General features: G+C 40.2%; 1 protein-coding gene across 2 annotated transcripts in view; it reads right to left on the bottom strand.

The window, feature by feature from the left end:
• Positions 1-633: 633 nt before the first annotated feature.
• Positions 634-18,477, bottom strand: part of LOC117296352 (sestrin-1-like) — a 50,050-nt gene continuing 32,206 nt past the window's right edge. For both annotated transcript variants that reach the window (XM_033779233.1, XM_033779234.1), the window contains 8 exons: positions 16,656-16,826; positions 11,359-11,541; positions 9,504-9,707; positions 8,350-8,485; positions 7,892-8,022; positions 6,876-6,985; positions 5,958-6,183; positions 634-5,471 (listed from right to left, as the gene is read on the bottom strand). In XM_033779233.1, the coding sequence (XP_033635124.1) occupies positions 5,382-5,471; positions 5,958-6,183; positions 6,876-6,985; positions 7,892-8,022; positions 8,350-8,485; positions 9,504-9,707; positions 11,359-11,541; positions 16,656-16,826 (1,251 nt within the window). In that variant the 3' untranslated portion in view covers positions 634-5,381. The remainder of the gene's footprint in view (positions 5,472-5,957; positions 6,184-6,875; positions 6,986-7,891; positions 8,023-8,349; positions 8,486-9,503; positions 9,708-11,358; positions 11,542-16,655; positions 16,827-18,477) is intronic.

The following is an 18,477-nucleotide window of genomic DNA, read 5'->3' as shown; positions in this document are numbered from 1 at the left end:
AACACAAAATGTGATCCAAGTGTTTGTATTCATGTGTCATAAATGCAAACACTGAAAGTTCACGAATGTGTCACAGATACATTTAGAAGTCAAATGTGGAACACTTTCATCACAAATTGCACATGTGTGTTTTTGTGAAGATGCCCCATGAATGTGCCCACATGTGGGGTACATGGATGTGTTGCAAAATGTGCACATGTGTCGCAAAGCGGTGTGTACTGAATGTGTACATTAATGTGTCAGTCACCAATCATCCACCTACTTTGGCAGGTTAGCAAATGAATATAAACTCAACAATGAATATATACTCCAGAATTGAAAAACAAGAACCATGAGATTAGCTTAATGGGCGCGCGCGTTGGCTTAGCTTCCCTGGGTCTACCCCGCGGTGCTCACTCGGGTGAGCCCCTGACAAGAGCTAAACGAACCATCACACTCGCCCTCTCGCGGTGACGGCATACACCTCAGGTCACCCCCAAGTGACCCACTCCACAAGCAGGGCACTGGGGGCTGACCAGGTAACCCCGTCAAAGCTATTCGAACGTACCGGGGCAGACCGGGGTCGACCCAGGGAAGCTAAATGACACACCTTATAAGTCAACGAAAAAGCAAAAGAAACCTCAAAACTTTAGGTTTTTTCTTTTTTTCTACCCAATACATTACTTCCATCAACTGACTGCTTTTCTATCGCAAAAAAAAATGTTTAATTTCAAGAAAAATTGGGAAACCAAAATCAAGGTATCCCGACTTCTTAAGTGCAACTCAGATGAATACAAATATTCAAAACACAGTATAGTGCAAATACTGATTGATCTCAATCTAGTTTGAATGTTTCAAGCCAAATAGATTTAAACGTGTAAAAAAAAAAAACCAAGGGAACACAAAAACACATCCGGCAATAAAAAACAACTTCTATAAAACGCACAAACAAAACATGTCCTGCCATTCATGTATCTCATGTAGATTTAGAGATTCAATAAAATATAACGAACGTTAAATGCAACTTTTTCACCATTTTCTTCTGCGATGGAAATCTCGTTCAAACCTGACCTCATTATCATCGGACTCGCGTCTTGTAAAAAAAACCAAAACAATATATATATATTTATATAAAAGTCAACATACAAAACGAAAAGGGAAAAAAAACAGGTTGTTTAGTTTGCGAGACAATGTTTAAGTATTAAGCATGTACAATGTACATTGTACATGTTTCTGTAGACAGTTGGCAAGCGGCTCTAATGTTCAGTCTTGGGGTCTAGTCACTCCAAAAATGGGCAATATAAATAGTTGTCGCAGATTTGACAAACCGAGAGAGACTGTTGGTACAACAGCTTACTCGACGGTTTGTCGGATCTGCAAAGAACTTTGTTGGAAATGTAAAACAGCAGAAACGTGATGCTTTACAGATGGTGGAGTTCTAGTCAATAATTGCAAGAGGTCTCCGCAAATTTTTTTTTAAGAACTAGCATGGACATGAAACGACTTCATGAAAGTGTCGATAGTGATTCAGTTTCGATACAAGATTTTGGAGGAAAGAACGCAGCCGTGCCTTCCCCGATCCAAAAAGTATTTCCATTCAATTTCCGACAGCTATCAACAATTCAACATCTCGTAATACTCAACCTGTAGGCATACTACTCCTTGCAAATGTACAGTCATCAAGTACGGACATAAAGTAAACCAAATCCCCTGCCACACAGTGGGGGGAAAAAACCAACACAGCTTTGGTACATGTATATTGGTAAGCAAGTGTAAACAATGCAAAATAAATTAAACTAAAAAACAAAAAACAGCAGATTTATCTTTTTCAAATGTAATAAACCACTCCACTTCATGAGTTAATGTATCTTTGGTATTGCAATCATTTAGGGTTGATAAATACAAGTTATACAGTATCTTATACAGTATCTTATAATGTTTAATTGGGAACACTTTAACAATTAGTAATCTTATTTTTCTTTATCATCTGTTAATTTTTTACATTTAGAATGCCGAGGTCCAAGTAAATTTTGAACAAACAGCAAATGTGTGACTATCACAAACCAGCACACATTCTATTATACAACAAGCTATGTAAATTTCTACCAAATCTGTCGTTTTTATGGGTATGGGAAAAAATATACCATTCTTCGTGTCCAATATTACTGAACATTACATTCCAGTCTTCGTTGCCTGGGCTCCATTTCATGGAACTGCTGAACTAGACAATATTTCTCAACCATTTTCTTCTTAGCAAATATACACAGGATACCAGTCACAAACGGTACAGGCGACATGGTCTTTTGGCCGGTAACCTGAAGTTGTATATTTTGTTTCGCTTAGCTAGTTTTGTTTAGCTGAAAGTAGGGTTCTCATGGTTACAGGGGCCCAATTTCATAAAGCTGCTTTTATACTTAAGCAGAAAATATTGCTTGACAATTTTCTTCTAAGCACAACTGAGCAGGATAACAATCACAAATTGTATGTGTGACATGGTAGGTTGGCTGGTAACCTTATTCTGGTGAGCAAAATTATGTTTTGCTTATCTACCTTTTTTCTGTGCTTGGCAGCTCTATGCAATTGGGCACAGGATTCAGAATGCAGGAATGGGTACCAACTTTGACAAAGGAAATTGAGAGGTTGAAGATTTGCTTCTTAGGGGGGAAAAACAAACTATAGTCTAAATGGATATATTCTGGACTTCCCCAATTCAACAGAAATCATGCATAACAATGTGTTCTATACATTACGTATTTTTTAAATATATACAAACGACCTTCTCTATTTCCATTTTGATCAGAAGAGTTGTGGACTGTCATACAAAAAAGACGAACAAAAATTCACTTTCAGCACCAAGAGAAAATTTAACATCATCTAAAAACGTGAGAATCAGTAGATGTATTGTAGGTTAAGCACTGATCATGTTGGCAAAGGTTTTGTTTTTCAACTCAAAACAAGGTAAACAACTTGTTATGAATCAACTTTTAAAAAGGAGGATAAAACCATCATCTGGAATTGGCAACAACCAAAACCAGCCAATTTCAGACTCTGCCCAATGTGACGCTTTGGAAACCAATTTCAATTTAAAGGTCCATGAAAACAAAGCAAAATTGAATTTTGTGGGGGAAAAAACCCCAAACAAACCATACTAAAAACCCACTCTTTTAACTTGATCTGATATTGTCTTACACACATAACAATGGCACTGTGATATACTCAACATGCTCACACAAAAACAGGAGCAGTTTTTTATTTTAATGCTGATATAATAAATATAGGTAATTAACGGTTATAATTTTTTCAAATGTACACATGAACAGGTTAATTAAATAAATTGATCTAATTCTTTTCTTGTTTGGGACTATTCAACACTCCTTTCTTGGAAGGAAAAAACCCCAATCTTGCATCCGTCATAGTTTTGCTTAACAATGTTCTGTTAAGCAAAACTAGTCGCAGGAAACCAGTCACAGACAGTACATGTGATATGTTATTTGGATGGTAGCCTTAATCTGCCAAGCACAATTGTTTTGTGCTAAGCTAATTATTGTGCTAAAGCAGCTCCATGAAATCCAACCTTTAAATTCTGCTAAGCAAAATTGAGATTTGCTTGGCTATCCCAGAGACCATTTCTTTCCTGCCTAGGCCTAGCAGTGCTTAACTTATCAGGCTGTGCAGAATCAAACTTGACCTCTTCATGGATAAGCATGGATTAAGGGGTCGATTTCACAAAGCACAAAGACTCGTCTTAAGATGAGTTGTCGACACAACCATAATGATTTGTATTGTGACACAACACTCTGCTTAGCAGTTAAAATTGATGGACCTTTATGCATTGACGTCAACCAGCCGGTACAACAATGAAGAAACAATTGCAAGTACAGATTTGTACGCCACGCACACAGGATTGGCCAATGAACAGCCTCTAGGGGGCGAGGGCGTCCTACTCAAATGCATCATGTGCTTCTATTCGCAGTTAAGATCAATCTTAGCTCTTTGTGAAACTGACCCCAGACCTTACTAAGGTTTAGCGTTGAACTACTACATCCAAGTAAGCTGTTGTTGTTTTCTCAAGTACAGATATACCACAACGGTAACATCAAAAGGGGTTCAAGTTGCTAAAATCTAAAACAGACAACCATAATTTAACTGTTTTTTTATGGATTAACTTCTTATCATTAAATTATTATAGTGCCACTGTACTTTAAAAACAAATGTAACACTAGTGTACAACATGCGACTCCCACCGGTTTGACCGTACCAAGGAATCGCAACGACCAGAGCACACGCATAATATAGTATAATAGTCAGCGTTACACTACAACGTATGCTTAACAGGAGAGATTAGTCACACACGCACACATGTAGATGGGTTTGCGGATCTGTGCTATGCACAACTTTACGAGGGAGCCCTTCATGCAATTTAACTGCTGTATCCAGAGCATTCTGCGTACTTTGTGGTGACAAATGCACTAGTTTTACTTTTTGGGTAGTTATTTATGTAAGAGCATAGGGACCTAGTACAGTGAGATACGCTACATCGGAACAGCAAATTTATCATTGTTTGTGACGTGCATGCACGGCAGGGTGTTTACATGAACATGCAGATAAATGGGTACCTGGTTCCCTTTTCACTGGTAACAGACTGAAGTGTGCACAGTGCAATCCGAGTCTGCAGTATGGTCCATTATGCCCACTTCAAATAAATAAAACCCATTTCATACAGCTGTCTCTGCACACTTTGCTATTAAGCAGAATCTCGCAACCAGTTACCAGTCCCAACACCATGTAATAAACATTACTCCAGACTGGCTCCCTGCAAATTGCTTTTTCACTGCTGCCTTACAGCTTTATGGCATTAGGATTCCGTAAAGACAAAAATGTTAATCACTGACAACAAGATATGCAAGTGTTCAAAAGTCCTGGCAAAGAACCACAACCGCAGACTCCGCAAACCCTCTACATGTAATCGCGAAAACCTCAGTTTAAAACCGCCCTCATTTTCAATGCTAGGCTTCAGGAGGTATGGAGGGGACAACCTGAGGGGTGCCGTTCAGAGTAAAGAATCTGTTACGATGACGACCTGGTCGCCCTTTCCCTTAAATCATCCCCGCCATACGTTTCATACCTGTTAGGTTTTTCTCTCTTCTAAACTCATGCCATTGTGAAGCAGCCGTCGAATCACCAGAGCACCTCGTGAACATTGAACTATTGAACACAGTATTGCTATCTTTTTTCTTTTTTTAATTTTCTTTTTTTTAGAGCATTTTTGTTTTTTTCGTACTCCATCTCTCCGTTCCCTCCTCTGGATGCGGAGAGGCAGTTTTCATTTTCACGGAGCATGGAAGCTTCTCTCTCTCTCTCAAGGTGGCGTTTACAATGCTACTCCTATAACGCTAGCATCGTCATGTTGTGTAGAGCCACATGATGCCTCGAAGACTGTAGAGAAGACAAGCTTGCATCTTGGCTTCCATTACCATCAGGTTCACATGCACCTGTAATGGGGAATCAATAAAGAGAAGTTACTGGCTGTTGAAAAGAGGAGGCAGGCCTGACCCTTGGCCCTTGTAACGAGCCCAGAGTTTAACTAGTTATTGGTTGGTAGGAGACGACACAAATAGTTACCCCTTAGCCTCCAGCTCCATCAGGTTGATAAGCCCATTCATTGTAATGAGCACAGAGTGTAAATACTTATTGGTTGGTGTGGAGAAGGCAGGCTTTAGAGGCGACTACACAAAAGTCTACCCCTTAGCCTCCAGCTTCATCAGGCTTACAAGCGCCTACATTGTCATGAGACCAGAGTTTAACTAGTTATTGGTTGGTGTGAAGAAGGCAGGCTGTAGAGAAGACTACACTTCATAATTCACCAGCCAAAACTTTGCACCAAATACTGCTAGCTTGGCTTTCATATAACCTTGTTAAAAAATAACCAGACAAGAACAAAGAAATGCTGTTTTTAACTTCCTTTAATGAAGACGTACCTTTTCCGAGTGTTTGAAATCCCTCCAGAATGATTCGTAATCCTTCATGGTGACCTTCTCCGGGTAGCAGCAGACGGTCTTAATATACGTCTTGAGGGCGCGGTCCATCAGTGAGTTGACCCCGCCGTAGTCGTAGTCGTCGTGGCGGATGCCGTACAGCGAGTGGATGTAGTTCCAGATGGCGCGCCTCAGCAACGACGTATTCACCTGCTCCTTCTGGCCCATACTGGTGGGTCGGGGGATGAGAGGAGGGACGGAAGAAAACGAAAGGAGAGTAAGCTTTGGGAATCCTTGATATCTTATGTCTGATACTTCACGGAGGCAACTGAGGCGATTGCCTCCATGTCCCCTGAGTATTGCCTTGGTGCCCTTAAAATACTAAGTAGAATTAACAATTTCTTCATAGGGTGCCCTTTACCAAGGAGAAAATGCCTTGGTAACCTTGCACTTTATAAAAAAAAAAAAAAAAAAAACCAGAACTGAAGGGGTTATGTTTGTTTGACCAGGCCTGGAATGTCATCTGTGAGAGGGCAAAGCTACTTTTATCATAAAAAAGGGCACTTCCATTGGAAAATCTTGAAGGGGCACAAGACCAGGGCAACGGAGACCATGGCCTCCGTGAAATTCCAGGGATGTTTGATGTTACAATAACCCCATCCACAATGTGGGACAGACTTTGGAATGCTAGCTGGCACTATAGGTACAAGATAACACAACCATTCCATGCTGCTAGCTCTAAGCTGTGTCTAAATTGTTGTCATGAGCAACTAAAAAAAAAACCCAAAAAAACTACACACTTTATACAAAACAAAGCTTGACAAAATTCCAAGATGATGTGGGAAAATGTTTGAAGTCACATTCTAAGAAGATGGGTCTTAAGTGAAATCTTGAACAGGCTCTACCCAACTGTATACTTACGTATTGTATGTCAGGTTGTACGCTAATCTAAACTTGTCATCCAACATCGGCGCAATGTCAGGGTAGTAACGATTCAGTAACGAGAAACCTTGGTCTTCCCAAGTGTAATCCTGCAAGAAACCACAACGACACATTTTTAGTCCTGAGAGATGACACACCTGCAATTGAACTGTTGTTCTGAAGTTTTCTGAATGATCTTCCTGACTTGATACACATGTGTGTTCAAGGCACTGGCCCACCAGTATTTTTCACAGGACTCAGGAAAGTACGGAGTATACAGTGCTACATACATCGGTGTATATGGGTAAAAACCAACAATTAATATTCTTTATCCCCGATGCAAATTTAACCTCTATTAAAGACCAGTCTTCTCACTTGGTGTATCCCAACGTATGCATAAAATAACAAGCCTGTGAAAAATTGGGCTCAATTGGTAGTTGAAGTTGCAAGAAAAGGATAAAATCAAAAACACCCTTGTTGTACAAATTAGGGTGCTTTCAGATAGGAATAAAAGGCTTCTGGATAGAAGTCTTATTATTTTGATGAGAAATTACCTCTCTCTCAAAAACTCGCTTCTCACAATGTTTTATACTTATCAACAGCTCTCCGTTGCTCAATACCAAGTAAGTTTTATATGCTAATATATATTTTGAGTAATAACCAAACGTGTACAGTGCCTTTAAATTTTAATAATAATAAATCTATGACAAACTTGGCCATAAGATGATATACAAATCACCAGGATAGTAAGATTTGTGAACCCTTGCAAAGCAGATTTCTCAAGCAGTATTGAGGACACATATCCACCCTGTAGGGTGTTCAAGGCACAGTAAAAAAACAACAACAACAACAAACAAACACAACAAAATAAGTCCATGAAAAACCTGTGACATAAGATAAGTTTTTGAGAAGAGATTTGAATTTTGTGGTATAAAGACATGATCTAAGAGGTAGAGAGTTCCAGATGCGTGGCGCGGCTGAAGAGGAAAGACCTGCAAAGCGGACGTTCTACATACCTGCGCTCTGAATGTGGGTATCGTTGAGATCTCTCCCCTTTTGGCAAAGTCCATGTACTTAAAGTCTGGCTCTGTGATGTAATGTGAGAGATCCGATCTGTCTTGGCAAGTCTCGTCGCTTGGTGGGGACACTGGGGAGTGGGGGGAAGAGAAAAGTGTTAAGTTCATTATTAACTGCCAATAATAATAATATCAAAGTCTTATATACATGTAGCGCACCTATCTTCGAACAAGGTACTCAGGGCGCTTAGTATATACATTTATACAGAAAGAGAGGTTGATGAAAGTATGAATTCACGTTACTAGGCAATCTACGTTTACACAGCTAGCGTAGAAATTCGCCCTTCGGCGCTTGCACGTGAGCGGAGAATGGTGAAAGTAAAGCGCAGAATTCAACGTTAAGCATAGCCATGAAATTGGGCCTAGATAACAACAGCCATCACTGTTCATGTACTCACATTCCACGTTCTGCTTCTCCACTTTCTCAAACTTCTTGAGTTTCTCCTCCTGGGTCTCGTCTGGCTCTGATTGCTCCTCCAGTTCTCGTAGCTTCTGCATCAGCGTCTCTACATTACTACTGGCTCCTTCCATCTCCTTCAAGAAAGAGAAATGATAATAATAATAGTAATAATATTAATAATGGTTTCTTAAATAGCACACTGATCCGTAACTCGGTGATGCTAACTACATGTACGTTTGAATTATGAGACCTTATTCCTTTTACATAGCACCATGTAATGGTTTACAAGGCGCTGTGGCGCAATATGCAACAAACAAAATGGATAAAGTTATTGGTTGATGCCCAATCCATGAAGCCTATCCCATAAACAGCTGCCTAGCAATCCAAAATAGCCCACTGCACCCATAGCAATTGCTGTGGTGCCCCTGCTTTTGCTGTGGTGCCCTTTTGAAAAGTTCCACTACAAAATTGTTCTCATTAGCAATTTTGAGATATGGTGAACACATTCATTCATATGACACTATTGGGTTTGGGTAAATTTGTCTGTCTGAAGGCCACTTCAAGGTGTGGGCTACATGACTAGGGCTGAAACAGGGTTACAGGGTTACCCCTTTAACAGTCTATACGGATGTAAGCTTGGGTATCATCAATCCGAAGCCTGGCCGGTAGAGCAGAAAGCACTACCTCCCCAATTTTACGTAGCAGGTGTCACAACCGGGTTTCGAACCCACACTCTGCCGATCTAACACCAGAGCTTGAATCTGGTGCTCTTAACCGCTCGGCCATATATACACCCAAACCAAACAGTGCACCCCTATAGTGTCCGCCATACCTCAAAAAGGCTAATAGGGTAATGTTTACTATGTACGATACATCTGTTTGTTTAGAACATCTTTTCCAACAAGGGAACTTGGCAAACTTCCCCAAGAGGATGTTAACGCCAAGCTGGCAACAGCCAATCTCTCTCATCCAACAATGGTTTAACATCGATGGTCTAGTTGATAAGACACTCCTCTAGAATTGCAAATGTCATGGATTCGAATACACCCCGAGTAATATGCCTGTGATTTTTTTTCACAGATCTCCCTAACAAACATTGGTGTATGGGTAAAACCAAAATTAAACTCAATGGTCATCTCCGACAATACTCACCTCTGACGAGTAGTTGTTGTTGGACGGGCTCCCCGGGTCCTCGCCAACAGAGGGCAGCCTACAGGTGTGCCCTCCTTCCATGTCAATCTCCGGGTTGATGCCGCACCCAAAGACCATGCCGGCCATGGAGCTGAAGTGAGTGGTAAGAACGATGGCTTGGACTAGCTCTGATAGCGCCCAACTGTGCGGTCCCTTCAGTAAATCCTGGGGGAATCAAAACAAAATCAATAAGTTGCCCGCCAGAAAACCACAACCGTGGCCCAATTTCATAGAGCTGCCCTTAAAGCACAAACAGTAGCTCAGTACATACAAATTATGCTTAACAGTCTATGGTTACCAGCCAAAATACCAGGTGTCGTGTTTAATTTGTGACGGGTATCCTGCTCATTTTCGCTTAGTAGGGAATTTTTAAGCAATATTTTCTGCTTAAGTACCTAAAGCACTGGCAATATTAAAATTGGGCCCGGGTAATCAATCCACACTCGTCAAATTTATTTTCAGGGTACTGTTATGGGCCCTTGTAAAACATTAGTTCGAACAGTTAACAACTTCCTGAGCAATGCAACTCAATGTTAAAAGAAGAAATCCACAGGCACCTATAAAACAAGCAATTAAACAACCAACATATGGCAATTGGTGGCATTTGGATGAAGTAAAAAAAAGAAGAGTTGTGGCCGTCATATCACAATGCTATCACATTTATTCAAATTGGCTAGAGGCATATTAAAAGTAAAATATGCATCTAGGTCTAGGAACTATGATTTTATGAATTATGCTCGTCAAACATATGTTTTGTTAGCTCGTGGCATACTGCTGCGAATCCATTATTCCATTTCAATTCTGCCTGGGTGACAATTAAATATATGCCAGAACACGTTGAGGTTTCCAGCATGACTCCTCATCTTCAAGCAGGCTTGAATCCTCGATTCTGATTGGTCAATACATAGCAATATTAACTTATATCGCACCCTGCATATTGTGTGTTCTATTTCGCGTATTGCACTTCTAAATAAGAAGTTATATGTAAATTCAAAAGTGGCGCATTTGCATCAAATGCTTGACCTTGTTGAATGTGGGATGCAGAAGCGCTATATATTTGTCCATATTCCACGCGCGTTGCGTGATAACTCTTATTATCTTCGAGTAGGCTTGAATCCTTGACTCTGATTGGTTGATCCGTAGCAACAAGGAGGGTGATATAAACCTTTATATAACACCCAAGCAGATCCTTGCCATTTGATTGGAGGATTGTCCGTCACGTGATAGCAAATAAGTACCATTGCACGCTGAGTCACTCGCCGTGCTTTTTCGTTCCATCCGAAAAGTACCATTGCACGCTGGCACGCTGCCAGCGTGCAATGGTACTTTTCGGATGGAACGAAAAAGCTGAGTAAAAACATCACTGCGTGCGCGTGTCTTTGGTAACGCAGCAGGTGTTACTGCAAGAAGGCATAGTAAAATTACTAGCATTCGGCTTCTACAGTTGAAATTGTTTGTTTTGAAAGTTGTTTCTTTCAATCAAAATGACAAAGTTCTACTTGGATGTTATATAAAACAAATAATGAATGTTTTTCATTCGTGCAATGGTGCGAATATGTTCATTCGTTGAAAGCTGGAATGTTCCATTCAACTCGGCTCCGCCTCGTTGAATAGAACATTCCATCTTTCAACTCATGAACATATTCGCACCATTGCACTCATAAACATTCATTATGTGTATAATATTGCACGGCCCATATCACACCCTGTGTCTTGTGTGTTCTAGAAGATAAATTTGTTATCACACGCACACTCGTGGAATAGGAAAAAATATAGCGCTTGTGTGATAACTTATAATATCGAGACTAGAACATACCTCTATGTGTTCTTTGGTGAGTAGCCATGGTTGATGGACGAGTAGTTTGATGAGTGTGGCGAGCCGTCTGAGCTTGTCCGGGATGAACGACAGCCCCCGTAGCCACTCGGGGTCCCCGCCCTGCGCTAGGAACTCATTCTCCTGTAACCTCACAATGTAGCTGCATTGGTGTCGAGATGTGGCCTACGGAAGAAAGGACAATAAAATAAACTCAATTATTCATATATCATAAACAAAGATGTATACATGCCAAAAAATATATAAGATTCGACCTGCCTCTATATTAGCTACCGGACAATCTTGGTGGTCTCGTTGGTGAGACACTGCTCTAGAATTGCAAAGGTCGTGGGTTCGAATCCCATCCGATTAATAAACCTGCACTTTTTTCACAGAGCTTGGGAAAGTACTGAGTATACAGTGCTAACACACACATTCAGTGTATTATGGGTTAAACCAACATTAATAAAGTGATAATACTGAAGGAAAACAGTCATTTTTTTTTTTAACTGAATACTTTGATGACTGATGATTTGATGCATGGTATGAATTCTTTACAAAACATAAAAGGGCTTTTTAGAATCATTCAATGTGCATGTTCCTGTTTTATAAGCCCCCACCCACCCCACGACAAACATGTTTGGCACAGAGCCAGGAGTACATTGAGCTACTTTCAGAGTTCAAAGTTTCTGGAGCAGGGGTTAACTGTAGGAATCGTGTATCTATAATCTATAATTTTCAAACAGAATGTTTAGCACACAAAATTTTGAACAGTGCTTTCTAGTTTTCAGTGGGACAGAAACAAAAAGAAAGAAAACAGGACTTGAGGAAGCTGATCAGCTCACAAGTTGCAAGCCTACTATTAAGCTGGAGAGTACGGTATGAGGAGCATGAATAATAAAAAAAACGGTACAAAACTATGTACACAAATAGGAGTAAACATTCAGGTTCAACGAACACAGACAACATCTGTGTTTTAATACATGCCTTGCTCCATATAATGTACAGTATTGCAACAAGCCATCCTGCTTGCAATACACTAGATTGCCACAATGCATGTACTCCAGACAACATGATCGCCAATGGGGAGCCAGTGGAGGTGATCTGTGTTTTAATACAGGCCTTGCTCCATATAATGTACAATATTGCAACAAGCCATCCTGCTTGCAATACACTAGATTGCCACAATGCATGTACTCCAGACAACATGATCGCCAATGGGGAGCCAGTGGAGGTGATCTGTGTTTTAATACAGGCCTTGCTCCATATAATGTACAGTATTGCAACAAGCCATCCTGCATGCAATACACTAGAGTGCCACAATGCACATGTACTCCAGACAACATGATCGCCAATGGGGAGCCAGTGGAGGTGATCTGTGTTTTAATACAGGCCTTGCTCCATATAATGTACAGTATTGCAACAAGCCATCCTGCATGCAATACACTAGAGTGCCACAATGCACATGTACTCCAGACAACATGATCGCCAATGGGGAGGGAGCCAGTGGAGGTGAACAAACTCCCAGCATGCATTACATCACCACTTGATCAGCCCACTATCAAGCCCACCTCCACCATCCAATCAGCGGCCGCCATGCACGCCAGGCAGCCGAGCAGTGCAAGCCCACACATGATAACGCAGAGCTCTGTACAGCTCTATACAGCTCCCCAATAACCTGTTTTTTTAGCTATACCTGGGAATTTGTTTTGGGAAAAAGGTCATTGTAAAATTAAATGGTTTGCAGGCCTGGTACTGAGAGCAAATCAAGAAGTCATAAACTTTTAAAAGGCTGATTATCATATTTCATAAATTAGTGTCTAATCTAATGATAAGCCAAGTGCAGGTATAGTCCATAGTATCAACATGCTACATGTATACTTCCATGATATCACACCTTGAAGACACTGGACACTATTGGTAATTGTCAAAGACCAGTCTTCTCACTTGGCGTATCTCAACATATGCATAAAATAACAAACCTGTGAAAACTTGAGCTCAATTGGTCGTCGAAGTTGCGAGATAATAATGAAAGAAAACACACCTTGTCACACGACGTTGTGTGCTTTCAGATGCTTGATTTCGTGACCTCAAATTCTAAATCTGAGGTCTCGAAATCAAAATCGCGGAAAATTACTTCATTCTCGAAAACTACGTCACTTCAGAGGGTGCCGTTTCTCACTATGTTTTATATACTATCAACCTCTCCCCATTACTCGTTACCAAGTAAGGTTTTATGCTCATAATTATTTTGAGTAATTATCCCACAAGTTAGTGATCATTAAAAATGTACCCGTACAAAGGGCACTGCTGATAATATAAAACATTGTTGGAAACAAACTTTGCATTAATGTACTTTAAGATAAAGCTAATTTTTCGCCCAAAGATTTGAATAAGAGACTGGCTTCAGGCATGAAGCCTTTCTACACTATGTACTATGTAAGGCATCTGAAGGCACCGTTTGAACATGAGGGTAGAGACTTGCAATTCTCCTACCATTTTCAAGAAGATCTTTTGGAGGAGAAGTCGATCACAAACCTGCACATTGACCATAGAGCTTTTCTTCTTTTAAAACATTGTAATAAACAACAACATGCCGGTTCCAAAGTCAACAAGCTGCTATTTTTTCGTCCGATCATTGTCCCTAATAATCTTTTGATCACATCGATTTCTTAAGTGATTGTAACCAACGCTGTCATTCAATTAGCGATACACAATCCCTTTTTTTTTTTTAGCGAAACCCAATACTATTGTTCGTACCCCAGAAGAGGAAATTTCGACTTCCGGCTCCTGACCACGTCACAGGTTTCATTTCGCGGGCTGAATGAGTCCAGACTCAACACTTTACACAACAGAGCGATGTATGACTTGGTAACAACCAATGGCTATCTGTTGATAGTATCTATAACATTGTGAGAAATGGCTCCCGCTGAAGTAACATAGTTTTTGAGAAAGAGGTAATAATCTCACTAAAATAACAAAAGGCTTCAGCTGAAGCCTTTTATTAGTTATAAATGCATCTTAAAGCACACACAGCTGTGCAACAATGGTGTTTTTTCTTACATTATTTTCTTACAACTTCGATGACAAATTGAGTATCTCGTCTGTATTAGTCTGCCCAGTTTGGGCCTTGCTCAAAATGTTAGTGACTCCAATTGAAAACAAATCTAAATGTGGGTCAAGAAAAGTGAAGAGTCTCTTCATCGTTTGCCCGTCCAAGAAAAAAGCATCAGTACCACAGACAAGACGTTCAGTTTACTTTGAAATCATCAGCATCTCCAGTGATGAATAAAACCTTCAGATAGTCGAGCAGCATCTTGAAAACCAGACAACTATTATCAACCACAAAGGTTTTAATTTCCCTTCATCAACAAGCCGACATGCTAAGGGGCACAGGAGGCCATCCGATCAATACAAGAACAACTTCTACATACAGCCTCCCCCCTCCCACCCTCAACCTAGCAGCTCTCCTCGCCTCATATCTCTCTCCTAACTTCTTAATGATGAGAATTCTTGCCAGGGCAGGTGAGGAATTCACCGCTGGCATTAGGGTCTCCAGCCCTCCTCTACTACACAGGGGTTGTTTTCTATTTACTGCCCCAAGAATATTACCAGATAATATAAAGGTCAGTGAGGACTGCTATTAGGCAAGTAGATACAGCTGCAAGATTGCTGGGGATAAACTTTTATCTGTAACTTCTTTCGACATTAGACATTATCGATTTGACCCCCTTTGGCAGTTTAGCTTGGGCCCTATCAAAACCCAGGCCGGTATGCTTCGTTTTTAAAAGGGCAAGGGCACCAAGGCATTTTCTTCTCGGTAAAGGGCACCCTATGAGGAAATTGTGAATTTCTACTGTGCATTTCAAGGGCACCAAGGCAATAACCAAGGGGCATGGGGGCAATCGCCTTCGTTGCCTCCATGAAGTATCAGGCCTGAAAACCCATCACCCATCACAAGATCCCAATGTCTCACCCATCACTAAGCGTGTTCAGTTCTGAATCAATCAAAGTCGGGAAAACTAAACAGGAAAGGGGTTTTCGGAGGAGGTTTCTGGGAATTTCTTTTAATTTCCAACCTGTGAAAAATCCATGCTGTGTGTTCCTTTTATTCCAGTGAAACAGGAGTATTTTAATAATCCCTATCAACAAACTCATCAAAATTCTGGGGAAGGGAGTGTTCTGCGAATTACTTAACAATAGCTAACCTGTGAAAAATCCAATAGAAGACTTTTGAATTCTAGGTGGCAGCAGACTTACCAGGTAAATTCCCATTGTTTACGCAGTTCTGATCATGCGAACATTACCGAGAACAATGTATTTTACCTGGCAAGTCTGCTGCCACCAAGCGCCCCGAAAGTCCCCTATTGGAACTGCTGTGTTTTTCCCTTGAGTGAAGCAGGCAAGGCATTTCAAAAATCCGTATCAAGTTAAGCCCTGGGAATGGTTTATCTTCATTTCCACCCAGAGGATGATGAAAACACGACAATCTTGTCTATAATAAGTGTGAAGTAATTCATCCCTTCACATCAATTTATTTGTCAGCCGGGTGATGTGTGCAATTAACAACTCCATGCATAAAGCAATTTTTTTTTTAAACTCAACCAAAAAAGCCTTGCCAGCGTTCGGTTCACCGTCCTCACAGTGTCTTTTCAAGCTATGAGCGAAGAGCGAGCCCATTCATGTGATGCTTAATACATACCCCCCCCCCCCCCATCATTACAGAACCATTAACATGTAAAGTGAGACAAATTTGCACTTTACAGTACACACTTAAATAGTCAGCCATCCGAATGTCTGAGATTTTTTTTACGTAGTCATCTGTCATGTACTGTCATCCTCTATGGACAGAGGAATGGTACATTAATTAACGCTGGAATTATTTTTCCATCTGTCTGTACTTGTGAACATTTTCACAGCAGTCTGGACTGCCGAGAGTGATGGGGAGAGATCCATGTTCATCTTAGAACAGTTGAGATTGTTTTTTCAAAAACATATTTAAAGCGATGGAGAGTACACTATTGGTTATTATCAAAGACCAGTCTTCTCACTCGGTGTATCTCAACGTATATGCATAAAATAACAAACCTGAGAAAATTTGAGCTCAATCGGTCGTCGAATTCGCAGGAACTGCGATACAAATTTTGACTTCACATGGCTGTTTTCGCAGCAAATGTTGTTCAATCCGAATTTGTGACGTCAAAATTCGTATCGCATTCGCAGGAACTACTGTATGAACCTGGCTGAAGTACTTGGGAGAGAATTATTATTATTATTATTTTTTTTTTTGCAGCACCCACCATTATTGCGATGAAGTGTCTGTAGTCGAACGGTAACGCTCCATCTCCGCGCAGCAGAAAGTCTTGCGTGCGTAGGAATGCCTCTAGATAGCTGGGGTGCAAGCCCATCACCGTCGTTAAGTGGTCTAACCGGTTACTCTGCAGGAAGACATCGATAAATAGCTCTTTGGCCTGAATCGAGAGAAAAAAGAGAAGAGGGAAAAATTGTAAACAAATTTATCAAATCAAAGTTGGACGAATTTGTGTGCTTTCAGATAGGAATAAAAGCCTTTTTGCTAGAAGTCTTTTATTATTTTAATGAGAAATTACCTCTTTCTCAAAATCTATGCTACTCCAGAGGGAGCCGTTCCTCACACTGTTAAATACTATCAACAGCTCTCCAATGCTTGTTACCAAGTCATTTTTAAGTTAATCTTTGTTTTGAGTAATTACCAAATGTGTATCTTCCCTTTAAGCCACCTTTGTTATGTCCCAATTTATTTGCCAGCAACATTTTCAAATCTTTGTCATTGCAGAATCAAAAAAGTACTTCAGGTTGTCATATACGAGATCTAGTATAAAATGCTACTCTATATTTCTCTGCTGTTCGTATTCGAGTCTTTGTAGCCAACATAAGTAATAGGCTATCCAGGTACGTATTCGAGGTTTGAACACATGCAATCAAAAGGCATTTACCCTCTTTTTAGTCGTAAAAAAAAAAAAAATTCAATTACAATTTTCACAAACTTGTGGAAGCAATTTAAAGGAACACGTTGCCTTGGATCGGTCGAGTTGGTCTTTGAAAAGCGTTTTGTAAACGTTTGTTATAAAATGCATCCTTGGGTAGAAAGATGTTGTAAAAGTAGAATATATATAATGATCCACACAAACTACCTCGGAATTTCACAGTTTTCCTTTTTATGCGAAGAAACCCGGTCAAAAATTTTAAATGGCCGAAAACCACGCAATTTCGATGGATATTTGTGTAGATCATTGTATTCTACTTTTACAACATCTTTCTAACCGTATGCATGTTATACTAAACGGTTACAAACTGCTTTTTATAGACCAACTTATCCGATCCAATGCAACGTGTTCCTTTAACATCATTTCACACAAAAACAGCCTCCTGATACCATATACTGAACATTGTCAACTGTAAATATTTAACTGTAAACATTTAACACACACAGGTTTCCTGTAACGTGTACCGTGCAAATTGGGTTGCCTCGATTTTACAAAGCTTTATCACTCCCTAACAAATTTTCTGATCCCCAGGAGAGTGTTGAGGGAGAATTTAATATGAAACAGTGTCCGGAATGTCAGCTATTTTTAGCAGGAATGCACCTTACATCAATTTGGCTGAAAGCTTCCCACAAAGAAATAAAAAAAAAAAAAAAAAAAAAGACGTTTCAAAAAGCCGCAGATTTCCTGCACTTTGCAGGCAGAGTGTGAGAGAAATATTGTACTTAAGCGGCTCGGGGGAGTGCTTTATTCTTGGTTTGTAATCAAACCCCCGTCCCCGTCTAACAAAATCCTCTTCGGGGTATGCAATAACTGTAAATGTTCATTGATTTGACATTTTGGATTGTCACATTTGTGTTTAAGGCGCTGGACGCTATTGGTAATTACCCCAAATGTTTTTTTTTGTTAGCATGAAAACTTACTTAGTAACGAGCAATGGAAAGCTGTTGATAGTATAAAAGATTGTGAGAAACTGCTCCCTCTTAAGTAACATAGTTTTTGAGAAAGGGGTAACTTCTCACTCAAATAAGAAAAGACTTCAGGCCTGAAGATTTTTATTAGGCATCTATGAAAGCACACAAATTTGTGCATTAAGTTT

The sequence above is a fragment of the Asterias rubens genome, chromosome 11, assembly GCF_902459465.1.
Source record: "Asterias rubens chromosome 11, eAstRub1.3, whole genome shotgun sequence".
NCBI lineage: Eukaryota > Metazoa > Echinodermata > Asteroidea > Forcipulatida > Asteriidae > Asterias > Asterias rubens.
This window is presented reverse-complemented; position numbering and strand designations above follow the sequence as displayed.